Source organism: Neocloeon triangulifer, unplaced genomic scaffold (assembly GCF_031216515.1).
Source record: "Neocloeon triangulifer isolate White Clay Creek 2 clone unplaced genomic scaffold, ASM3121651v1 ptg000014l, whole genome shotgun sequence".
NCBI lineage: Eukaryota > Metazoa > Arthropoda > Insecta > Ephemeroptera > Baetidae > Neocloeon > Neocloeon triangulifer.
This window is the reverse complement of record NW_026775556.1, coordinates 9,034,037-9,058,896: the sequence shown is the minus strand read 5'-3', so window position 1 is coordinate 9,058,896 and position 24,860 is coordinate 9,034,037. Positions and strand designations below refer to the sequence as shown.

General features: G+C 37.7%; 2 protein-coding genes across 5 annotated transcripts; both read right to left on the bottom strand.

Moving 5' to 3' along the window:
• Positions 1-28: 28 nt before the first annotated feature.
• LOC132201490 (S1 RNA-binding domain-containing protein 1-like) lies at positions 29-4,859 on the bottom strand. Of its 3 annotated transcripts, none has more exons than XM_059627688.1 (18): positions 4,722-4,740; positions 4,543-4,669; positions 4,085-4,362; positions 3,957-4,024; positions 3,756-3,891; positions 3,619-3,695; positions 3,422-3,557; positions 3,185-3,372; positions 2,993-3,110; positions 2,708-2,920; positions 2,475-2,645; positions 2,216-2,419; positions 1,957-2,161; positions 1,571-1,896; positions 1,207-1,515; positions 959-1,148; positions 731-904; positions 29-660 (listed from the first exon to the last, which is right to left on the bottom strand). In XM_059627688.1, exons 2-18 carry the CDS (start codon positions 4,565-4,567, stop codon positions 485-487), a joined length of 2,994 nt encoding a protein of 997 aa, XP_059483671.1. In that variant the 5' UTR covers positions 4,568-4,669; positions 4,722-4,740; the 3' UTR covers positions 29-484. The 3 variants fall into 3 exon arrangements, with proteins under 3 accessions (XP_059483671.1, XP_059483670.1, XP_059483672.1); XM_059627687.1 differs by having other exon boundaries at positions 4,543-4,674; positions 4,722-4,739; XM_059627689.1 differs by lacking the exon at positions 4,543-4,669 and having other exon boundaries at positions 31-660; positions 4,722-4,859.
• A 535-nt stretch (positions 4,860-5,394) lies between these two features.
• LOC132201489 (heat shock protein HSP 90-alpha-like) lies at positions 5,395-24,846 on the bottom strand. Of its 2 annotated transcripts, XM_059627685.1 has the most exons (16): positions 24,783-24,846; positions 24,655-24,722; positions 24,455-24,590; positions 24,244-24,406; positions 23,842-23,934; positions 23,662-23,773; positions 22,251-22,318; positions 10,624-10,889; positions 10,417-10,557; positions 9,980-10,042; positions 9,680-9,831; positions 8,935-9,071; positions 8,664-8,874; positions 8,445-8,613; positions 6,869-7,809; positions 5,395-6,694 (listed from the first exon to the last, which is right to left on the bottom strand). In XM_059627685.1, coding segments are annotated over exons 7-16 (3,045 nt in total). In that variant the 5' UTR covers positions 22,253-22,318; positions 23,662-23,773; positions 23,842-23,934; positions 24,244-24,406; positions 24,455-24,590; positions 24,655-24,722; positions 24,783-24,846; the 3' UTR covers positions 5,395-5,731. The 2 variants fall into 2 exon arrangements, with proteins under 2 accessions (XP_059483668.1, XP_059483667.1); XM_059627684.1 differs by having other exon boundaries at positions 23,662-23,934.
• Positions 24,847-24,860: the final 14 nt, after the last annotated feature.

Genomic DNA, 24,860 nt, shown 5'->3' with positions numbered 1-24,860 from the left:
ACATTAACAAAACACTACACTGTACACTAATTTGAACAGAAAAAACACACGCACACTAACAATCATATGAGAATTACATTTTAGTGCTTCATCTCTCCATCTGTAATACGATTATCTAAATATTTACAAGTACTGATCATATTAAGGTACATGTAAATATTTAGATAATGGTGCTCACACGTACGCATGTATCTATCAAGAAGTATAAAATGTTTTATATATACTTCTTGCGACTTCTTGATATAATATTTCGCTTGGGATATTTTGAAATATAATAAGTTTGATTTCAATATTTTTATCTGTGAAAAATAGTTACGGATGAATATGTACTAACGTAATGAAAAAGACTTTGTGATTTTAAAAATTCCCAATTATAAAAATTAACAATTATTTTCCAAAAATAAATATCATACTTTGTATTTTAATGTCTCATTAGTATGATATAATTATATAGATCGACATGATCGTTGTCATTATAACTCTGTTACTGGAAAACAAGCCCAATTCGCTTCCTTTGCACATCCAGAGTGCTTATTTTAACCTCCACTCTTTGCCCAACTTGCAAAGCCGTTCCTCTCATCTTGCTTATGTGCAACAGTCCTGCTGTCCCTACACCAATGTCAATGAAAGCACCGAATGTTGTGACATTTTGCACAGAGCCTGTTGTTTCATTGAAGGGATAAGAATAAACATTTAATTTTTTATTGGAAAGGATCTTGGAAGTATTCACCTGTAAAATTTTCTCCACATTTGACATCCTCAATTTTAGTACAGCCCCTTCGGAAAACTGGCCCAGAATTCTTCACTCGAATGTCGTACGCTGGCCCCTGAGTCAATGCTTCAGCCAGCTGCGAGACAGCCTGTTCATCCTCCACTTTGATTTTCTTTGCTATGCTTGACACATCTTTAAAAAAGACACAATAATGAGCTTAAAACAAGGGGAAAATTTAAATTTAACCTTCCCTGCGAAGAAAGTTATTTATGCTTGTAATAAATTCAGTCTTTCCAAGGTCTTCAAGCTCAACACTGATCAGTTTCATCAACTCTAAGGCAGACGAATAGGCCTCGGGATGGACATTAGTGCTATCCAATAGATTAGGCATGCTGCCCTTTTCTAATTTGACTTTTGTTTTCGAAGTTGCCTGCGACTTATAAAAAAGCCTATCATAGTGACAAAACAAAATTTAAAAAAGTTAGATTAAGTACTTTGTTCTCAGTCCAGGATCCTGCTCTGCTGTAAGGAATGACCCTGATGAATCCTGCACACTGCTCAAAGGTCTTTGGACCAATGCCCTTAACCTTCAGAAGTTGCTGACGAGATGTAAAGGGTCCGTTTTCATTTCGCCACTGGAGAAGATTTTTGGCCTTGGTTTCGTTGAGACCAGCCACTCGTTGCAGTAAGTACAATGATGCAGTGTTCACATCTACTCCAACAAAACTGACGCACTCTTGTACTACTTCGTCCAAGGTCAACTTCAGTTTTGAGTCTGCCAGGTCGTGCTGGTACATACCAACCTGAAATTAGGCGTTAAAAGTTTTTTTTAACAAATCGCAAACTCAAAATCTTTACCCCCAAGTGTTTAGGCTCTACTTTGACCAGCTCAGCTAGAGGTTCCTGAAGGCGTCTGGCAATGGAAACTGCGCTTATTTTGTTGGGGTCCATGCTGGGAAACTCCTCTTTGGCTACAGGACTGCAAGAGTAGACCGAGGCGCCTCTCTCGCTAACCACGGTATAGGAAACGTCTACTGGGTGGAACGCTTTGGCATCAATCAAACTGCCTATCCAGGCACTTGTTTCTGCACTTGCTGTACCGTCACCCAAAGCAAGAACCTTTACACCAAACTTCTTGACCATGTCACAAACTTTTTTAGCAGCTGGTCCAAATGGATCTCTTCCTGTAAGCAATATCATTGAACAATAAATTTGAATATGATATGTATATTTCTGAAGCCAACCATTGAGGGGAGGATGTATAACATCTGCGTGCTTCACCTCTCCTGAGGGACTGACGATAGCAACTTTACAGCCGTTCAAGAATCCAGGATCCATGCCCATTACTGTTGCACCCTTTAGAGGAGGAGCCAGTAGTATTTGCTTGAGGTTTGAAGCAAACACGTCCAAGCTCTCCTTTTCCCCTATTTTTGTTAACTCGGCTCTAGTCTGAAAATCAGCAACAAATAGATAATTTAGCAAATTTAAAAAAATTGACTATACTTGTCTAGCAATAGCGGGAAAAACAAGTCTATCCCATGCATCTTCAAATGCTGCTTTGCAAATATTCCAGCGCATTGCACTTGAAACGCCAGAGCTCAAAAATACTCCTTGACAGAGTCCGTTAAAAAATGTTGCCACAGTCGGCCGTGCTTCGATTTTAACTGAAAGTATCTTCAAGTTCTCACCACGATTTAGAGCCATTGTCTGTTAGAAAGTTTCCTCAATTAACTTTTCAATATATTGCAACATTATTCCTAACTGTGTGTGGCTGTATGTTCTTGACATTGATACTGTATTCAAAGAACTCTTTGAACTTGTGGACATTCTTCTCATGCTTCTTTTCGTCCAGCAAAGACTTTTTTGTGATTTTCATCTTTTTGCTCTTGACGTACAATTCATCTTGGCATCCATTCCTTGAGAATTCTAAAATCTGATTAAACCCGCATATAATATTCTAAATGGACTTTTTCAAATCATATTTTTTTTACCAACCTTTTCGTGTTTGCTAACTACCTCTGCAATAATGTGCTGCAGACCAAGCTCAACTTCTTTGACATTTTTCAGTCCATCAGTATTTGGCTGAACCAAAGAGTTCAAATCAACATGGGCAGTTCCATGAAGCAGCTGCAAAGCTGGCTCTTCCAAACCAACACTTCGCGCTCTTTCAGCTAGTGTCCCTTTTCCACGAGTTTTAAATTGTACCATCTGAAGGATTTATAATACAAGAATAAATGGTTGAATCACTAGGATTGCATAAAAGCATTAAAAAAAACTTACTATGTCCTCAAGTTCGGAGATGCTCTTCGAGGCCAGAATGCTTTTCTTTAAAGCTTTTGTCAGCTGTCCAGATGCACATACTTTGTTAATGGCAGTCTTAGCCTTCTCTCTAACAAGTCTGCAATAAATCAGAAAATTTGGTTTAATTTCCTTGATACTACCTTAATTAAAAGGTTTCCTCAGTTTTCTTACTTTAGTTCCTCGTAGGCATCCCTAACAAAACGAAGTTGCTCAGCTTCCATATTATTGGTAAGACCACGCCTGTATCTAGCAATGAAAGGAATGGTGTTTTCGTTGTCAAAAAGAGTGACCAGGTTCTTAGCCACATTTGGTGCAATGTTGTGAGAAAGGCATAGCACATCAGCAGAGTCCCAAATTACCTAATCACGATTTTTATAAAAAAAAATTAAGTCAAAGGAAAATGCTCACAATACAGTCATCGTCGTCATTATCTGGTTGTGTGTTTAGAGGAACTAAAGGTGGAGCATTTGGCAGTTCTTTTCTTGGAGCTTGTTTTGATGGAAGGCCGGAGTTCTGGTTTCTCCGCTTGGCTTTCAAGGGGGGCCTGTTGAAAAACATTTTTTATACTCAATGTTATTTGAAATTATAAATTAATAGTTTTAGACCTCTTTGTATACGGAGTTATCTGAACCGGTGCAATATGACTGCCATTGATGCTGCTTCCCTTACTGCTGACCAATTCCTTCAGTAAAAAAATGAAAAAAATTTGTTTTTTATAAGACTGAACTCAAACTGGGCATACCAAGCATTCTATTGAAGCATCTAATTTCTTTCTCTTCCTTCCAGCTGTATTATTCATTGTGCCTGCTAGTGCCATTGGATTTTGATGTTGACTTGCTGGTAGTTTTTTTAAGGCGGCTTTAGTGTTAGTGACATTTCTAAAAAAGGAAGGATTTTCTTTTTGGCTTATTTTGAACCATTTATTTTAAAACTCTCGTAAAACCTGTTTAGAGCTGGCTTAGCAGGAGATACACTTTGTCTTGTAACTCTCTTCTTTTTTTTTATAGGACCCTGAAAAGTATAAAATAGTCAGAGATATAGCAAATTAATTTAAATGTTGTTCTTTATTACTGTGCTCAGACTTATGAAGTCTTCCTCTATCTCTGGAAGGGCCATGAAGTGAGGAATTTTAACACTTTCTTCTACGTTTTTGGCATAGACAACGACAGGGTCATTGCTGCTTTGTCTCCTGCAAGCTCTTATAACATTCGTTTCTTTTGAGGATGTTGCCCGCATCGGACTGACCTCAATCACAGAATCACGATCGCTTTCATCCAGATTTATCGTTAAATTAGAGTTATCATTACTTCCAGAGGGTAAAGACGTTGAGGACCTTTTTCTTAAGCGACCTGCAAAAATAAATTAATTTCATGTTACATTTGGCCAACAAAGCAGAATGTACTATTAAAACATTATTATTTTATTCTGCACGACGTGTGTACAGTACACACTGCAGTACATAGACAATATATGAAATACAAGCAACGGACGCTGCTTGTGCGCATTTTATGTATTTTCATGAAACTTACCGGTAGCATATTTCTGGAAAGACATTTTTTTCAAGCTTAGTTAAAGTACGATTTTTAAAGTAAAAAAAAAAATATCTTCGCAAATCAGGATAGTTATGGCAAGAGTCAGCTTCTTAGTAGAACTAAACTAAACTAAAATATGTATATTATATTAAATAACTTTGTGTGGTTTTGTTTACGTTTTCTGTAGCACACTCTCTTCTCTTCTCTTGACGAGTTGATGTGGTGGGCGTTATAATAATTGTGGGAAAAACGAAATCAGACGAAACGAGCCAATCAAAAACTGCAGATTTCATGCGGCAGATATTTATGTATTAACAACTTGGCGGTATGGATTTAAATAAAGGAGAATTGGGAATATCTTCCCGCTATATTATCTCATCCTATATATCCTCCATCCTGGATATTGCGGGTTCGATTCCCACTCGGGGTGGCGGTAATTTGAATGGATTTCTCAGTTGTACGCAAACGCGTTTAATAAAAGCATTATTATATACTGAGACGAGTGTGAATGAAAGTCTTGTTGGGGTGAAGGGTTGCTCTTTGCTGAAGTCAGCCAGGGGCCACAGTCTTCCGCGCGAGAACTTGTACGCAAAAAGTGAATATCAAATCCCTTTTTTTCCAATCAGACAATATATATGTTGAGGTTGTATATATATTATAAAAATTATTCAATGATGAACTTTAATTGACGATATTCTATAGAATTTGGAATTTTTCAATTTATTTTTTTTAAATTTTTATATTTAACAACAACAAAAACTTCTAAATTTAAAGATAACCTCAATTAATTTATTACTTCAATATCATTTAAAACATAATATAAATCACTCACATTGTCTTAGTAATTATGAAATGGAAATTTAAAAAAAAATATATATGACACGTTGGAATGAACTGAAAACATTAATGCACAGAGATGAACACTGTTAATTTATACAGTAGACAATGAAAATTTATCAATATACTTGTGTTGTGTTGCAATCATTCTTCATTCTGAATGACTGGACAATTTATCACTTCAAGAACATACACTTAAAAGCAAAAATTTCAGCAAGGCACAGCAAAGGGTTTAGTCTATCTTATCCATGAGGTCATCAAAATCACTGAAGTCCAATACATATTATATTACTTACGAAATGGCAGAATGAAAGAAAAAATTATGGGAGAAATGAACGGAGCAAAAGGTTTAGTCGACCTCCTCCATGCGGGAGACGTCCTCAGCATCACCCTCAAGAGGTGGCATCTCCTCAGCAACGGGAGCCTCAACAGGAGCTTCGTCCTCATCAATGCCGAGACCAAGCATGATCATGCGGTAAATGCGAGAGGCGTGGGTCTGGGGTTCCTCCAGGGCAAAGCCAGAGCTGAGCAGGGCAGTTTCGAAGAGCAGCATCACCAAGTCCTTGACAGCCTTGTCATGTTTGTCGTCATCAGCCTTCTGTCTCAGTGCATCAACAATTGGATGGTCGGGGTTGATCTCGAGGTGCTTTTTAGCTGCCATGTAACCCATGGTTGAAGAGTCACGCAGGGCCTGCGCCTTCATGATGCGCTCCATGTTGGCCGTCCAGCCGTACTGAGAGGTGACGATGCAGCAAGGAGACTCGACCAGTCTGTTGGACACCACGACCTTTTCCACCTTCTTGTCCAGAATGTCCTTCATGACCTTGCACAAGTTCTCAAACTTGGCCTTGTCCTCCTCACGCTTTTTGATCTCGGCCTCGTCTTCAGGCAGCTCAAGTCCCTCCTTAGTGACGGAGACAAGTTGCTTGCCCTCAAACTCCTTCAGCTGCTGCACGACGTACTCGTCAATGGGCTCGGTCATGTACACAACCTCAAAGCCACGCTTCTTGACACGCTCAACAAAGGACGAGTTGGACACCTGGTCCTTGTTCTCGCCAGTGATGTAGTAGATGTGCTTCTGGTTCTCCTTCATGCGGGCAACATATTCCTTCAAGGAGCACTGGTCGTCTCCGGAGGCAGAGGTGCTGTAGCGGAGAAGCTCAGACAGCTTCTTCCTGTTGGTGGAGTCCTCGTGGATGCCCAGCTTGAGGTTCTTTGAGAACTGCTCGTAGAACTTCTTGAAGTTTTCCTTGTCCTCAGCAATCTCATCGAAGAGCTCCATACACTTCTTGACCAAGTTCTTGCGAATAACCTGAAGTCAAGAGGAGAAAAATTAGTAATGTTGCATTACAACAAAAATGTTTAAGAACAATGACACTTTCAAAAAAATAACAATAAATTTAAAAATGTATAGCGTAAAATAAAAATATTAAAAATCAAGTATACATTTTTGATTAGAAAAATGAATAAAATTTTTAGAGCTCACCTTCAGGATCTTGTTCTGCTGGAGCATTTCACGAGAGATGTTGAGGGGCAGATCCTCGCTGTCAACCACACCTCGGACAAAGTTGAGGTACTCGGGGATGAGCTCCTCACAGTTGTCCATGATGAAGACTCTGCGCACATACAGCTTGATGTTATTCTTGCGCTTCTTGTTCTCAAACAGATCGAAGGGTGCGCGACGAGGAATGAAGAGCAGAGCTCTGAACTCAAGCTGACCTTCAACGGAGAAGTGCTTTACAGCCAAATGGTCTTCCCAGTCATTAGTCAGAGACTTGTAGAACTCGCCGTATTTTTCCTGGCCAATATCGTCCGGGTTGCGAGTCCAGATGGGCTTGGTCATGTTGAGCTCTTCGTCCTCCGTGTACTTTTCCTTGTTGGTTTTCTCCTTCTTCTTGTCCTTGTCTTCATCCTCATTGCCTTCATCCACTTCCTCTTCTTCGTTCTCTTCATCCTCATTTTCAGTTTTTTCTTCTTCTTCTTCTTCCTCTTCCTCTTCCTCTTCCTCTTCCTCTTCCTCATCATCTTCCTCTTTTTCTCGATCCTCTTCTTTCTTATTTTCTTCTTTCGGCCACCCACTCACTTGATCGAGCCATGAGTAATAGGCGTACTGTAACCTGTAGATAAACCCTTCTCTCTCGTAAAATGGTCCTCTTCTATCTTCCCATTTTGTGGTGTTATTGTCGTCGATTCGTTCTTTGACACCAAGCATCGTAAATTCGATGAAAAAATTATGTGAATAATTTGTGTTGTCGTCTTCTTGGTCTTCGCCATTGTCATCATCCTCATCATCCGAGTCCTTGTCTCTCATGCCAATATTTTCAGGATCAATAAAGTCCACAGCCTCAAGTAGACTCCAAACGTCTTCTCTCGGAAACAAGTGTCTCGATCTCACTGAATCGAGTTCCTCATCGGCCTCGTCTACAACTGCAAATAGAAAAAAGATGCATGATTTGAATAAATAAAAAAATCTAGATTTTTAAATTTTTCATTTTAATGAAAGTGCTGTCATGTCATTTATATTGAATTAATTGAACAGATTTTGTTTTAGTAAGAGTCAGCCAAAACATAGACTGTCTTTGAAAAAAGCCAGTTTCTTTTTTAACAGCAAAAGATCAGTAATTCCTGATAATGAAAAAGTTTTTTTTTTACTCTAAACATCATGTAATTTTTTTATTCTTCTTTAAACAACTCTTAAATGATTAATTATAAAGGAACACATACATCATATGGAGCTTAGCCGCACTTATTTACGGAATATGGAGCACATAATGGCTATAGTGTGTGATAAGTGTCTCAAGCGCTCAATCAGAGACCCCATTTGAGAAATAAGAGCTTACAATTAGTATAAGATAGGTTAAAAGTGAGGGGAAAAAAGCTCATTGCTGACTTGAATGAATTAAAATAAAATACAGAAAGGTTTTGGAGGGAAATACCTCTGGTAGTGATTCATATTAATTGGCTCAGTACAACTAATAAGAGATTTTATTCAGATAAAAAAAGGTTATGGCATTTGGAGTTTGAAAGGAAGCTTTGGTCAAGATAAATGAAAAGGTACTCACCCATTCCTGTGAGCGCAAAGACGCGTTCTCCCATCAGTAAAAAATGAGGCAACTTGGGTTCTGCCTCTCTTAAAGTGATCAGTCTGTCTGCAACTCCAGGCAACGTTGTGTCAACGACAATCGTAGCGTTTAAGTTGATGATGTTCAACTTAAGATAGCCTTGTTTGCACTGCATACAAAATTTTGTTAAAAAGAAGACGGCAAGTAATATTAACTTACGGATGGACACTTAAACTCTTCATGTTCTTCCTCAGGACATGCCAAGAAGGACAGCTCTTGCAAGGTCAAGTGCGGAGGGCCATTTAACACATGTTCCACGAACGGACATCTGGAGCACACCTTCTTCCGTTGCAGAACTGTTTCTGAACGGAAGAAGGTATACTCCCAGATTCCGTTCGTGTCCCACTCATCATGAGCAAACCAGGGAGAACTGTAAAAGTAGAATTACCGATATGAGGCTTTAATGGTATATTTCAGGTACAAATCTTACTGCTCAACCACTGCCATTTGCCTCTCGCGGTCTACATATTCTGAGTAGGTACACCTGTTTATCATCAGCCTCTCTAGCATTCTCTTCAGGGGGCCCTCTTTTACATTCGCTGTAATCTCTCTGGCTGAGGTTAAGAACTGTTGAGTGGAAAATATGTTTTAATTATCAGTCAATAATAGCAGCTATAGTGCTAAATGTATTTATAATAACATAATAGTTCCAAATTATTTACATAAATCATTCATGTGTTTTGTGTACATCAACATTGCTTAATTTGATGAACGCGTAAATACAGGTTCTTCAAAAATTCAGACTGAGTTAAAAAAAAATTGCAATTATTGAAACCAACAATAATATTATCGAATATTATGATATATTTTTTTTTAACTTATTATGCATACAAGACAGTTTTTTTTTCAAATAAGGTATTATATTTTATTAGAAAACGTTGTTGGCCGAAAAATCTAATTTTTTTTTTCTTAAACTGTAGATTACAAAACAGAAATTTCTATCAAAATTCATTTTTCTGCAGAAAATAATATTAATTTTAAGATTCCATTGCTACAATTGGCAGATTAGTTTTTGCTCCATCTTTAAGATAATGTGAATCCACTAACTATCATAATTCCACTTCAAATTTGAAAATTAATAAAATAGACAATTAAAACTATTTCATGATGCAAAAATGATTCAGAGGTTAGTTTTGTCTAGGATTTGGGAAAAGAACAATCTTTATAATACTTACTCCACGGCGAATGAGCGATGAAATACAATTTGTCTTAGAGTTCAGAGCGCATAATCCGTTTTTTAGTCCAGGTGGGGGTGGTGTCAGACCAGCCCAATTCGAGCAAGAGTTTCTAGGCTTTAACCTAATGTTTCCAGCTTTTGTAAGGAGAGCTGTAACAATTTTTTTTTTTCATTTCCAATTATCTTAAAAATAATGAATTTTAATTAAAAGTGAAAAATATGAGACTTGGGGGACAAGATTGTTGTTTTTTTAACTCCCTTATCAAAAAACTTCTGAAAAATTTCCCATATCACTTACGTTTATCAACAACTTGCTGTGCCCGGTGGTAAAACAAGGGCTTCATTTTTGGAGCAAAGTGAACTGTAACAAAGATAAAGATCGACACATGTTTAATTTCATATTAAATTAATTTTAAGCTATATTATGTGAGCTATATATTTTATAGCTGACTTGAAGAAATGCGTAATCAAGGTGAATAATTTTTTCTAAAAGCGATTTTTTTTTCATAATGCGCATGTTGTCCAAAATCCTCGGTCAAAATGAATTGTCTGGGGGAAAAAACACACTCCAGTCTAAAGTCCTCTCCAGGCAGTAAAATCTAAATAATTTTGTCAAGAAACATTTTCTAAAAATTTCCACTTTATAAGCCGGGATAATAAAGTGTAAATGGGATGTACCTTTTGAACGAAAAATCTTTTCTATAAAAAAAAAGACGCAACATTAATTTGACTCACTATCAAGGCAAGGCGTTGTCACTTTTTCCAGCCGTAGACTTCCCCACGTTTCATTTGTTCGAGCCGGGTACACTTGTGATCGAATGTAGTGCGATAAAAATGGGTGTAGTTTCACTTCTGCTTCTTGATAGCTCTGGATAGCTGCAAAAATTTAAAACCATTTTATGACAATGAAATTAGGTGATTCAAATCAATTTTAAAACACACCATTTACTACAATGGTGTTCAGGTTTGGCTGCATGACTTGGTGCACATTTTCCAGGGTCCGTTCAACCTGCACTTTATAAAGCCAAGCCATGCAGTTTCCTTTCAGTTCTGCGAGCTCTCCATCGTCGAGAATCGTGTGAAGGGAGCGGTTGGTTGAAAAAGCTTCAATGACTTGTTCAGGGTCGCCTATTAAATTACCAGGAGCTCTAGACACTGACAAAGCCACTTGACTCCAGCATTCCAGTTTCCTGAACTCTTTGTGTAACCTGTTGGCAAAAATGCAGAGAAATTATTGAAGGTTGCATATCAGAAAAATCTACACTGTGAGGAGAAAAATGTATAATGAAACGCTTTCTAGAATTTAATGAAACATTTTAGGTCTAGCTATCCTTGAATTCATTTCTTTTGTTGTTATAGGAGATTAAATTTTCATTGATTTTAATAACAAATATGCGGTAGCAAAAAATTAAAGGAGAAAATTCATTAGGAGAAAAGTTAAAATAAAATAATTAGTTAGCATTTGGATTGAAATTAAAGTTAAGAACACTTTTGATAAAATAGGATATTGGATGAAATAAGGGATGCTAAGACAAGTAAATTACAGCCTAGTACGGCCCTCAATCTGTTTTTTCACGTAAATAAATACGGCGTTGGTAGGATCTAGTATCAGTTGTGGTGTCAGCACAATGAACAACAAACCATAAAATATTAAATTTTTTGTAATTGTATAAAATAATTTAGAAATTGAAATAAAACGTCCATTTAAAAAAACTATGTTTTTGAAATAAATAAAAGTGTATAATGGGTCTACAGCATTATGTCCTGTTTTGTATGGATTAAAATAAATTTAGTGATGATGCTCCGTGGCACCGGAACATAATCTGAGTGAGTGAACAAATAAAATTGGAATTTTATTTTTGAATTTTTGAAGCGCGTGTTATGCACACGAAAGTAAAATTTCCCCGCACGAAGAAGGAGCCCAGCAGCTCGCCGTGCTTTAGGTGCGTAGCCGCCAGGCTGTCGCCGAAAGGAATTTAATTATTTCGACTGAGTGACCATCCAGCATGGCCGCTGAGCAACCCCCTGGGAGCAGCACCAGCAGGCAGATAGGGGAAACGACGAGCGCCTTTATCTTCAGGTCAAGCACCGGTAGCCTGAGAAAGCAGCGACAACGAGAAGAGGGGTGGACGACCGTCCGAGAGGCGACTGCCACAGCGAGGCAAACAACGCAGCTAATATTATTATTTATTCTTCTCGGTCAAAGCTCGGAGAAAAACAACCCCGGACGCAGCAACCAGGAGCTGCATTCCTTTTCAACGAAATAAAAATGTGCTTATTAGAAGTTAAAATAATATTCACTAGACGAAAATATTTAAAGGCCCAATTTTTATCTTTAAAGACAAAACTAAAATTAGAGTAAATAATTAACGTAAAAATTAAGACACTGGGCTAAGAAAATAAGAGCGAGTGAGAATACAAATTTAAGGAAAGCAAAATTTTGGCAAATTAAAATTCAGAAGTAAAATCAGAAAAAAAAACAAGCAAAGTTGCCTTTTGCAATAATTGTGCAAACAAAACAAAAAAACTTGAAAAAAGAAAAAAATCACCTCCCCAATAATTAATGAGCCATAAAAAGATCCGCGCTTAAGGGAGTGCGAGATGCACATTTCAAGTCTCTCGCACTCCCTTAAGCGCGGATCTTTTTATGGCTCAAAACAAAAGAAAACAGAAAATTTGCCAAAATTTGGAATTACATGCGAAATTAACTCTGTTCTAGAAATAGTAATTGCAGGGAAGACACGAAAAGGCTCGAAGTAAAATCAAAATTAACTCAAACAATCGATTTTGTCCGTCTAATTTTGCCTAAAAATTGGAGAAAAATAATTAAAATCACAAAGACAAAGGGTTAAATTTTTCCTCCCAGATTGCAGCGATTTCTCTTTGCACACGGCACTAAAAATTCCTCCCCGAGCTGCGCTCGTTCACAATAGCAGCGTGCTAACAACCCTTTCTCACGCGTTTTACCTGGCCAGCCAGCGAACTGACCAATAAAATCAAAAGAATCCCTACCAAACTCCCAATCAAAACGCAAAGAGAGGAATTTTCTCAGAAATCAACCACCACATTTGCTCCCTTTCCACGTGCAGTAAATTTTAACCCAGTTTCTTATGGCCAAAGAAGGCGGACCAAATCTGCGCGATTTTGTATAAAAAGCGGGCACTTCGCCTGTAAAATTTAGTCTTTGACTGGAGGTGATAGTTAGCTCCCAAGAGGAGGAAACTAGCCGAGCTTTCGTGGACTCCCTTGCACCCGGTCGAGCTTGTATTCTCGGTGCATTGTACGGCGGAGAAGCAGCAGTAGGGCCAAGAAGTATGTGGAATGTCGATGAAAACGGAGGAATCGGACGGGAGCTAATTATTGGTTACACTTGTGATTCCAGACAGCGGTGTGTTTGGTGGCACGGCTGGCCCTCGAGCAGAGACCTCTGAGCGGAGCACGGCTACGTTCCAACCATTGAATGGAGAAGCAAAACTGCAGAGTGGAGAACGTTTAACTTGGAAGGAAAGGAACCCCTGGTGGCAGGAGAGACCGTAACCATCTTGTCGTCCGAAGCCCAGAAGGAGAGACCGTACCATTCTGTTGTGGAGGAACCGGGCAGAAGAGACAGAATTATTCTGTCAATTAATTTTAGTTATAAAACTCCTGTATTTTCGGCATTTTTTTGTATGCTTTTACTTTTTTACGTCGATGCATGATTCCGCTTTTTTTTGTACAGTGTACTTTTTTTGCGTTGCATGTACCATGAATGGAGAATAAATAAATAAAATAAAAACTGCACTATCAGCAAAAAGGAGAAGTTTCAGTTGAAAAACAAATTTTTCCAGCGAGCAAGCTGCGCGGGCTGCCAACGGCAATAACCGGCGCACCTGGTTGCGTTTTTGCTCCCTTTCACCCTTTTTAGCCAGCGTGTGCAGCGAGGGGTTTTGTCGGCCGTCGCGGGCTCGAGGATAAATAGCAAGTCCCGAGCGCCGTCCTGTCGTCGTCGAGTTTCGAATTAAATGAGAGTTAAATTTGCATAAAATTAAATTCGGCGGCGCGAGTCCACGGGGCACGCGCGTCAATGAGAAAAGTTCAAATATTAAAATTTGAATTAGTGGCGCTAAACGGGTTTCACATGCAAAAACCGGCAAAACGTTAAGCTATAATGGTCCGTGTTTTTCGCACGGCGCCACCCCCGCCAGCGCGCCCGCACAACAACCTGCTTTAAGCAATAAGCGCCAGGCGCCACTCGTGGGCGCCGGACGAGTAGTTTATGATCATGTATTTCGTCTACCTAATAAAGAAAGGCTTAACTTTGAGAGTGACGCGCTGCAGTGATTGCGCCCTTCGGAGAAGAGCCAATCAGATGCGAGGACGAGTGCAGCAAAAGGCGTTGTTCACCCTGAGAGAGCGCTCTGAGGGTGTGGCAGTGGTGGTGTACACTGGTGTACACATCGGCAAGAGTGCCGTATAATAATTGTGCAATTAGAGTAATTGTAAATAATTGTCATCAAAGCAGTTCTTGACTTGGGACACCAGGAAACCGAGTTTGGCCAAGAAAGCTTCAGTGAGAATTAATTACTCATTTTTAATAATTTAAATTATTGGGGCGAGAGAGATAATTTTGGACGCAAAAAGTGCAATTAGACAGTGAAGTACAAGTGTGTGGACAAGACGCTTTGTGTGCGCTCCGCGCACGAGTTCATCTGATGATGAGAGATAAAGCAGGGAAGCAGCGAGTCGCCGTTTTTGTCCCTAAATTTTTTTCCCCTAAAACCAATTTCTTAATTTCCCCTAAAATCAAAACCCCTAAAACTATTTTCCCTAAACTTTATTCTTGCATTTCCCCTAAATAGCAATGTCTCTACAATTATTTTCCCTAAATTGAAAAAAATTGGAAATATATCTTTTACCTGAAACCGGAAAAACGGAGCAAAATATAATGTAGTCTTCCTTCGAATACCACCGAAGAAAGGTACGCTTAAAACACAAGTTTCAATATTCTGACTGATTCTGACCAAAATATTTTAAAAATTAATTTAATTTGTTACCAAAAGATGGATTAAATCGTCAAATTTTATGTAAAAATGTTATTCTTAATAATTTTCAAAATATATGCTCTATTAATATTAAGTTTAATTTATTTTGTAGTCATTCTATAGCCATCAAGTCAAGTCTTATTGTTAGTCCAAATACCGAGTACAATACCTCAATCTTTTCCCATATTGCTAAAATAGCCTTTATCCGTTTTTACTTGCTGAATTTGCAAACTTCTTGAAAGTCAGCCAGACAATAATGACGAAGCCATTGAGCATTTGTACAGATTATATTTCCTTCAGTTTTATAAGAGTTAGTGAGCCCCAAACTTTGTAATTTTTATTTTAGTATGGACTTTACAACTTCATGTAAGTTTTGAATTGTGTTTTTTATTTTAATATTATATAATATGTTATCTGTAAATGATGGAGCTGGCAACCAACAATTTTTGCATATGGAAACAGACCTGAATCCTGCCTTCTGTTATGGTTTAGGGGAAATGAAATTTAGGGGAAATGGAATTTAGGGGAAATAAAAAAAGATTTTAGGGATAATAATTTAGGGGAAATAATTTAGGGAAAATACAGAAAAAATCCATTAGGGGAAATAAATTTAGGGACAAAAGGGGGCTCCCGAAGCAGCAGCAGCCTGTCATCCGCGCTGCTCCTCAACATTCGACTCTCCTTTCTCTTAAGAGAGAGACAAACAAGACTCTAGCCCTTTTTAGTGACTTTTAGTGACCAGCAGCCCTCTGCCCGCACCGACCTTGCCTTCAACAGTTTTTCCTATCGCGTTTTTAAGCCTTGGAACGACCTGCCACCCGCCCTAAAAGACTACTTTACAACAATTCCCCCCCCCCCCCCCCGTGCAAAAATCTCGTGTGGCAGCAGCAAGTTTATTGAGTAACTTTTTTTGTGATAAGTTAAAATTAGCTTGCGGCCCATCTCGGCGCGGACCTCTCTTGAGGTCCCGCGTTTTGGCAACTTGTCTGCCAGAGGTGTTGCCGTTTCTTCACATTTTGTAATTTTTTCTCATTTGACTTGATTTGTGAAGAATAAACAAAAATAATTGAAAATTTAAATTTGACCCTGAAAATGACTTATAAGTATACAAAAATGAATTTATCACAAGAACAGAATAACAAATATAAATAAAATTTAGGCTCGAAAAAATAATTAGTGCATGGCCGATTTTTTCAATAAATATTTGAAATATTTAATGCACGTTTACCGACGTGGAAAAAGTGTTAAATTTACTAATTTAGCAAATAATATTCAAATTGCAAAAAACCTTTAAATTTACTAATTTAGCAAATACTCAAATTGCAAAAAAAAACTTAGTTTCCCCAACTAATAATAAAAATAATTTTCATTTAAAATAAAACCTTTTCCCAGCAGTAAATATTTTTGCTCATGTGTGGATAAGTTTATCCTGAAGAATAAATTGCGCGGAAATACCGAAAAATGAAGCAGTGGAAAATAAAAGAGCTGACAAAGTTTGTCCCAAAAATAAAAATAAATTGTTCAAAAAAAAAAAAAAAGGGATGCGACTTTGTTACTTGGAAAAGTTCTTGAAAAGTTTGGAATAAGACAATAAGTTAATTTCTTGAGAGGGAAAAAATATCCCCGGATTGTACGGTTTGCCGGTGGTGTGTCACTCTACTTAAAAAACGATTTATGATTAGTGGAATTAAGGCACACTTGGAAAATAAAAGCGTTGCCCATATATTCATGCTATGTTCCTAGACTTGGGCAAAAGTGCCTCACGAGCGACTACTATCAAATTTGCAATTTAATGGAATTGACAGAAAATTGCATTGCTTGTTTGAGAGTTTCTCACCAGCAGTGGTTTTCGGTGGCGCCAAATCAGCCCCCGTTTTTTTACCTCAGGGGTCAATTAGGGAAGTGTACTTGGCCCTATGCTTTTCAACATTTTTCGCTCCTGGCTACAATAAAAACAAAATTGTGCCAGTACGCAGACGACTACATGCTGCACACAAATTAATTGATCGTCTGGACAGTGTGGAAGACGCTTGGTACGCCAACAATGGGCATGTCTTTGAGTAGCAATAAATGCAAAGCAATAACACGTGCAAGGAGCACTTCAAATTTTCCATCCACTCTCGCTAATTAAGATTTTTTTGACAATTTGCGACTGATCGGTGTGCACCTCTCAAAAGATTTAAAGCAGAATAATGTGGTGCGCTAAAGCAACAAGAAATTTAGGTCTAGTCTCGCAGAATCTGCATGACTGCACTGTGATTAATGGGATGTCGCCTGCCGCAAGTCATGTGAAGTTTTCAATAGTAGAGCTGAATCAACTCCAGCCTACTTCGCTCAATGAGCTACTGATCGTGGACGTGTAAAGGAGCCAAGTATGGTATCAACTTTGCACGCTCGCGTGAAATCTTGATCATAAACTATCTGTCTCTTTCAGGCGTTCAATTTTTAATTTGCCACGGACTGGCAATTATTTATCTTAAGATATCAAACCGGAGCAATGAACAATTAACCTCTATTCTCTCATTTTTTTCATCCTTCCTAAATTATTTTTCACATAATCCCTTTCATTGCATTTTTATGGATTATTGGATCTTAAGCCGCTGTGCATGTTTTGAAAAATCGTCTCGGGTGTACGCACATCTCTGTGTTCTATCAATCGACTGCTAGAACAAAACTATTTAAACTTAAATTTGCACCTTTGGCTAGTTACAGAATTGAATTAATATATGTAAAACTGCATCAGTTCTGAGGTACCAATTATGTTATTTCAGATTTTTTTAATTTAAAAGTAATGAAAACAAAATCGGTTCAGTTCAAATTTTGTGATTGTTGTGGTCCAAAATTCAAATAATTCCAGCATTATTTGAACAAAAACTAATTTCAGGGGGAAAAATCAAATTTCGTGCTACAGATGATTCACATTTTCAAGTTAAATTGAAGAAACTCTATGGGAAGCGAGTGATTGCGGGCATTGATTAAATTAATTAAATTATCAGGTTCATGGCTGCAGACATTGTAATCCGAATTGCTCAGTGGTAAGCTGCTGTGTCAAATGCGTGGCCGTGCAAAATAAATGTGAGCGAAAGGGGCCTCACCTCTCATGGACCCTACCCTGCTGAACCTCTACAGAAGCTTTAATCACATTTGAGGTCAGGGTTTCCCCAACGAACAACGAGCAAAGGTCATAATTGACTGCTAGCCCTGCAGCCTGTCCTCGCGGCCCAGCATTACGCGCGCTTGAAAGCATTGTTGCTAAATTAGAAGAGACACAAAAAGAGTCGCGGAGTGCTCTGCCTAAAAGTATGCTTATTTGATTCTTAAGCCTACGTCATGTTTAGTACTGGATACTATAATCACTTAATAAAATTAAGTTTAAGATAGGAAAAGTTCAATAACTGAATATAATGAGTTTGCGTTAAAAAAAAAGAGTACATGAAAATTCATTTTAAAACACGGTTCATAATAGGGTTGTGCATCAAAGTAAATTAAATTCATCCACTTAATACGTTTGAAGAGCGAGCTGAAAATGTCCTTTTTCATTTCACATGAATTCAGCCGCTTCAATACTGAAAAATTAATAAGTAGGCAACAAGTTAAGCACTATTGTGTTGCAGGTTGCAGAATGCTCTCGAATAGAAATAACAAAACAAGTGGCTCGCTTGAAGTGTGCTATTTTCAGAGTTGAAATTAAAATAGCGGCGCAATGGATGCACGTTTCAAAAAACTTGATTGATTTTGAATGATAATTCTGGTCATGATGTGAAATATTGTCAAAGGCATTGTTGCAAAGTTAGAAGAGGCTCAAAGAGCAAGTCACAGAGCGCCCGGGATAAAAATTTGCTAATTTGATTCTCGAGCGCCATACATGTGTGCGCTCAACAATTTTGCGCTCTCACTCGCGCTCGCTCTCATGGGCAACCTTGCGCCTTTTTGCACATCTGAATTCTTTCTAATATTTGTTAAATTCTATTGAAAGATTATAAAAAAAAAACATTTGATATGTAGTTTTAATTGATATTATTGCAATGATAAAATATTTTCTAATTTGCTGAGCGCACTGAGCGCTGCACTCCGCTCAAAAGCGCAGAGTGCAGAGCGAAACGTGCGCTCTGCCTATGTATGTCGAGCGCATAATTCCATGCTGACGAAAAAGAATTTTAGTCATAGTTCTGACGACTGTTTGTCGACTGTTCAAACGTTCAAGCGCCGTTCAACATCAGACTTGATGCGCAGGTTAATGAGATGTGCGGAGAAGAGGGACATTTGATATGATTGCCACCGTGACGCCTCAGCCAATATGAACAAATTTCTCTCGTGCTGGTGACACAAACCGATTTTTAGCACCCCTCGCACCCCTATCAGCATCTGCAAATTTACGTGCCACTTGCAAATAGCTACGTCTTACAACAGCGAAGTAAAGTCGCAATTTGAAAGGAGTCCAACAATTAAGACAAAGTCCTGTTGGCTTGTGCTATTTGTTGATGGTGCAGGAGGCACCACCTGATTCATTATTATTTTATTTTTTTGAACTAAGCTTTGTATAAAAATGAAAATCATCATTTTTCTGGCATATCCTTTTTGTCATTAGTATCATTAAATAAATAAATTTTGAGCAAAATCAAAACTATCATTAAAAAGCGAGAGAGGATTATTTTTGTACGCTTGTCCAGGTAGAGGCTTCAAAAGAGTGCGAGCGACTGTTTTTGTATTTTGACGAGCGCCAGCTTTTTCCAAAGAGCGCAGAAAACGAGCGTTCTTTACGCCCTATTCACTTTTCAGGAAATCATATAAAGTGGCCCATTTTAACTTATAATAAAACCTGACGTTCTTGGGAACTAATAAAATGATTAATTGTGGGCATTTACCAAAGCAGTGCTTATTTTATTTTATCATATGTGTGTCCAAATAAGTCGAACTTATGTCTGTTGAACTCAAGAACCATTTTAGTTTCATTTTACGCATGAAAATGTATAATTTTCAAGAAAGAAATCTAAATCAATACAAATTCTTTGTTTAATTTGAGGAGCCCTATTAAAGGTTGTTATTTTATAATGAATATTACTTTTTTTAAATCCTAAAATGTGTAAATTATAAAAAAAAAAATCATCAACGAGAGCAAATCAAAAAATCATCGCCAAATAAATGAAAACTTGAGGATGATCAATCCAGAATAAAATTTGAAGTTAATCAAGAAAATAAGGTTGGGCATTCATTAGAATTTTGACAATCTCAGCAGAGCGTTTAATTTTCCGATAAAAGTTTAATCTGAAACGTGAAATAGCGCGAGTTCTCAATCAAGAAAGGAAAAATGGACAGTGGGAGCAAAATTTTCTGCAAAAGAGCACCTGCATGACCGCTCTAAAAGTTTAAATAATAAAATATGCTGATCAATAAAATTCTGAAAACATCGGAATTGGCTTTCAAGAATTTTAATTTGTTAATGTGTCATCTTTCAAAATTTAGCTCTGAGACACGTAGAGCAGGATATTTTTTTTACGAAACAATACACGAATCTAAAACCCATCAAAGAAAAGCGGATTTTAAATTAAATCTAAGCACAATAAAATCTTTCGCGCCTCTGGGCCAAACTAAACCATTGTCCATTAGCAATCATTACTCAATTGAGGTCAAACCACCAATTGGTACCAAAGGAGAGCCATATATATCTTAAACACAAAAATATTTTGGCGAGCGAAGCGAGCCAAAATAAAATAATTTATCAATGAATGGATAGTAAATTTTTATGATTTTGCAAGTTGCGAATAAGGGGATTTTATACATTTAGCCAGTGGCTGGCGCGTCTCAGCTACAACCGCGGCGGCTGGCGGCTGGTCACGTGACTCAAAAAACCGCGGCTTGCGCGGCTGGCTGCGACCTCCAATAAGAGGAAATTTCAACGCTGGTTGGAAATTTTCAATCAAATAAATATAAAATAATTTTATCCTGCACTTAAGCATCGCATTTCTTATTCGCAGATATATTATCAAAAATCGCCACTTGCGATCTTTTGCTTAAGCGTAGTCCATTTATATACATTTTATTATTTATTTAAATTTAGCAAGCGCACGAAGTTAGATGTGCGTCCGCAAAATTATGAAAAAAATAGTTTGAATTTTTTTGCAGACTTAAATTTTTTTTATGTGAAAGTAGAAAGTAGAAAGTAGAAGAGGCAAAATTTAAAGAAAATTGAAAAATCTTCGGTGAGCGAAGTAATAAAAAGGGTTTGCTAAAAAAAAGTATAAAATTAAGAGTGAAGTTTTTAAAGAAAAAATTTAATTACAAAAATGTAGCCAAAGACTTGCTCTTTCTTTTTCTCTTTACTATTTTTGACGAAAAAATGGTTTATTTCTATTTATGGACGAAGCCGTAAACTCGAAGCCATGAAATAAATTTTTTATATTTTTTCCAAAATGGTTTTTGGTTAATTGAGGTTTAATACTGTCAGGAATTGTAGTTTAAGTGCACGTCCCAATAATGTGAAGTTTTAATTAGTCCCACACACCGGGCGCGCACGCGTAATTAATCATGAGCACTTAGCATGGAACGAGTGACTGATCCGGAGTCACTCGTCTCCGACGGTCCAAGCCTGAAGGACGGCCGTCTCTCTGTATAACCACACACAAGGTATCTGTACTGCACCTTCCATTAATAATAATACGAGGGCTACGGCCATTCAACTTTAACTCTTGTAGTTTAATTATTATATCTTCCCCAGAGGTTAGGCACCATCAGGGCCAAACCCTGATATCTGGAGGCACCCGCCAGATGTCTCCTTTCTTTTAATTAAAATAAGGGACTAGAGACAAAATGGGACACTAATAAAATAGCCCCAGTTCCATTTTTCTGCCTCCTAATGTCGATTTACTGACATCGCTGTTTTTCCCCTGGGGAAACCGGGTTTTCCCGTGCCACCGAAAAAGGGCAAATTGGTTCCTGTCATTCCCGATTTTCCCGCTCTGTCAACCAGGAGCACCGGGAGATTTCTGGACATCTCTCTTTCTGCCATTCATAAAACAAAAAGCCTTTTCTCTCGTAAATCAAAGGTGGAGAAAAAAATCAAATTCCGACGAGTCAAGTTCTTTCGAAGATGATCCCTCTCGTCGTTTTTACTGTTTCAGTCCGCGGAACATACCTATAACCTTTTTTAGAACGACTATGTTTTCACAAGACTAAAAATATCACGTATGACTAAATTTTCAAATCAAAATATGTAGTCCCTCAACCACTTGTCGCTCGAGACTTTATCATAAATGAAAATAGTAACTATAAATCCTCAATAATTAAAATTTTAAGCATTATTATTATTAGAATAAGGTCCGGTGGCGGCCACGCTTGCATTTGATTTTGTTCGCGCGAGATCATCCTCGCCAGAGTATAGCATCGAAATCTACTCCGGCGAATATCATCGAAAGCTTCGCGCAATCAAGCCTCGTTCGCCGAGCATGAGTATGGACGCCATAATATAATTTTTATGAAGCCACCTCTCGCGACGGCTAATAGCGAACAGTATGGACTAGCCTAAAAATCTGGAAACATGTCACTACTTACATGGTGGATGGAGAGCAGAGAATTAGCGGCGTCGACTGGCTTTCGATGGCGTGCGGCTGACCTTGACTCTGTGGAACAAAACATTAACTCATTATTTGAATGCAATGAGTGAAAATTTGGAGAGAAAAATTCAATTCAGGCGGCGTACTTGCAACTTGACTGCTCAAAATGGCGCGCAGAGCAGTTACAAAACACCCATTCACTGAATCCGAATTTCTCTCCCCTCCCCGCCAATTTCTTAACGCAAAAATTAATGATTTCATTGATATGAATTTAAAATTGATTGAAAGGAAAAATTTTCATTTCATTTTTAAACATAATTATTTAAGAAAAATATAAATATAAACATATAGACGTAACAAAACAAAAAAGAGTCGATTACGTTCAATCATTCCCGCTGCTTTGAATGGAACCCTTTATACTCGCGCATGGAAACATGTTCAGTTCTGTTCAATCTGTATGATTTACGCATATTTCGTTTTCAAGCATTTCGTCTGGCTCTCTCGCTTCCCCATTGGCTGCACAAGTTGCGTTCGCCCGGGAGGTCGATGACACCACTTTCAGAGCAAGAGATCAGGGGAGAGGCGGCCGGCGAAATGCGAGAAATGCGGAAATCGAGCAAGATTGAACGAAACTGAACATAATTTGGTATGAGATATGAGACTGTTCTTCCAAGCTGTCTGGAATCAACCACACAAACCAAACTCCCAGAAATATATGCTACACCAGACATCTCTAATTTCCAGCATTGGAACTAAGAAAATTAAAGCTTAGAAATTAAAAGGAAACTATTAATAAACAAAATAAATAAAACGCTTCAATCTGAAGATAATAAAAAAAAAATGCATAAAAAACATAGCTTTTATTTTAATGAATTTTTTTTTGTTTTCTCTGTTATTATCGCGTACTTTTTTTGGTCTCAAGATCTCCAGAAGTTTTATGCCAGAAAAAATTTTATAGGAGTTAAAGAAGTTATTCTCTTGGACAAAATCAATTTGAAATTCATACAAAAAAAGCTCATCAATGCCAAATTTTGCTAGCACCTCTAAGTGACGCGCTTATGGATATTAAATTTTAAAATTTTCGTTCCATATACTGGCAAAAGTGCCAAATTAGAATTTATTAACTACCACAAAAAGTTTGAATGGAAAATAAATGTAATTTACAAGGAATAAGGATGGACAAAATCGCAAAAGCGATCTGCGAACGGAGTTCATTTTTGTTTGGACTCCTTCCGTTCCGAAACCAGAATTGATAAATAAAACGTTCGGAAATGTGTTTTTCAAACATAATTTGATCGCAATTGATCGCAAACAACGTTTTAAATCGCGATCGCAATCGCTCGATTTTTAAATTTCAAGATCGCGATCGCAAAATTTGAGATCGCGTCCATCCTTGGTAATTTACATACCTCTAGATGAGGCAGGCACGGTGTTGATTGACCTCCCCAGGTCCTCCAGGCAGTGTCACAGTCAAATCAGCGGCCACAAATGTTGTCCTCGCGGAGACTGTAGTCCGACTCACTTCACAGACAGATTCAGTAAGCCAGAGAGAAAAAAGGAAGGATGTGAATGTGAAACGCAACCCCCACCTCTGCTAGGTTTCGGGAGAATGCAAATGCAGGTTTGCACTTGCATAAAAGCACCACTTCCATGGCATTTTTCAATCCACAATCCATACTTGACTGAAACAAAACCCAAAGAATACAATATTATCACAATATTATCAGCTTATGATCTCGATCCTTGCCTTCCGTAAATCAATTAGCAAAGCTGCCTTTTAAGAAGCTGCGGTCAGCTATAGCATTTAATTTTCCAAAAGCATCCCTAACAATAAGTAAATCTGTACTACTTAAAACAATGAAAAAATATTTTAAAAATAGATAAGAAATTTAATCAGATCGATTAAAACAATATAATTATTAATTAACAAGATTTGAATCAGGTATTTTTGTTAAACCAATTCATCACTCAATTATTAAAAAGAAACTTACAATTCACTTGTTCAGACATAATTATTTGGCAAGGCCAGAATGCTTTTCTTAAGTCATCTTTATCATTATCTGGTTGCGTGTTAAGAGGAACTAAAGGACCGGTTTTCTGAACCAGAGCAATATGATTGCCGCTGATGTTACTTCCCTTGTTGCCGACCAAATCCTGTAAAGCAAAATATTTTTTTTTCTTTTCAGATTGGACTGGACATACCGAGCATTCTATTGAAGCATCTAATTTTTTTCTCTTCCTTCCATTCCAGCCATATTATTCATTGTTCCTGCTATGGTGCCATTGGATTTTGATGTTGACTTGCTGGAAGTTTTTTAAGGCGGCTTTAGTGACATTTCTAAAAAAGGAAGGATTTTCTTTTTGGCTTATTGAACCATTTTATATTAAAACACTCTTAAAACCTGTTTAGAGCTGGCTTAGCAGGAGATTCACTTTGTCTTGTAACTCTCTTCATTTCGTTTTAAGGACCCTGAAAAATATAAAATTGTCAGAGATGTAATGATCTAATTTATGTGTCGTTCATCATTACCATGCTCAGACTTATGAAGTCTTCATCTATCTCAGGAAGAGCAATGAAGTAAGGAATAGTTCAGGACTGTTTAAAATT

Excerpts from the sequence above, each read along its gene's own strand:
- LOC132201490 (XM_059627688.1), bottom strand. The coding sequence starts at position 4,567 with ATGTCTTTCCAGAAATATGCTACCG. Across the intron at positions 3,558-3,618 it reads ATAACTCCGTATACAAAGAG|GCCCCCCTTGAAAGCCAAGC; the intron begins GTCTAAAACTAT and ends GTTTTTCAACAG. Across the intron at positions 905-958 it reads TAACTTTCTTCGCAGGGAAG|ATGTGTCAAGCATAGCAAAG; the intron begins GTTAAATTTAAA and ends TCTTTTTTAAAG.
- LOC132201489 (XM_059627684.1), bottom strand. Across the intron at positions 9,832-9,979 it reads ACAGCAAGTTGTTGATAAAC|CTCTCCTTACAAAAGCTGGA; the intron begins GTAAGTGATATG and ends AAATTGTTACAG. Across the intron at positions 6,695-6,868 it reads AGCAGAACAAGATCCTGAAG|GTTATTCGCAAGAACTTGGT; the intron begins GTGAGCTCTAAA and ends TCTTGACTTCAG.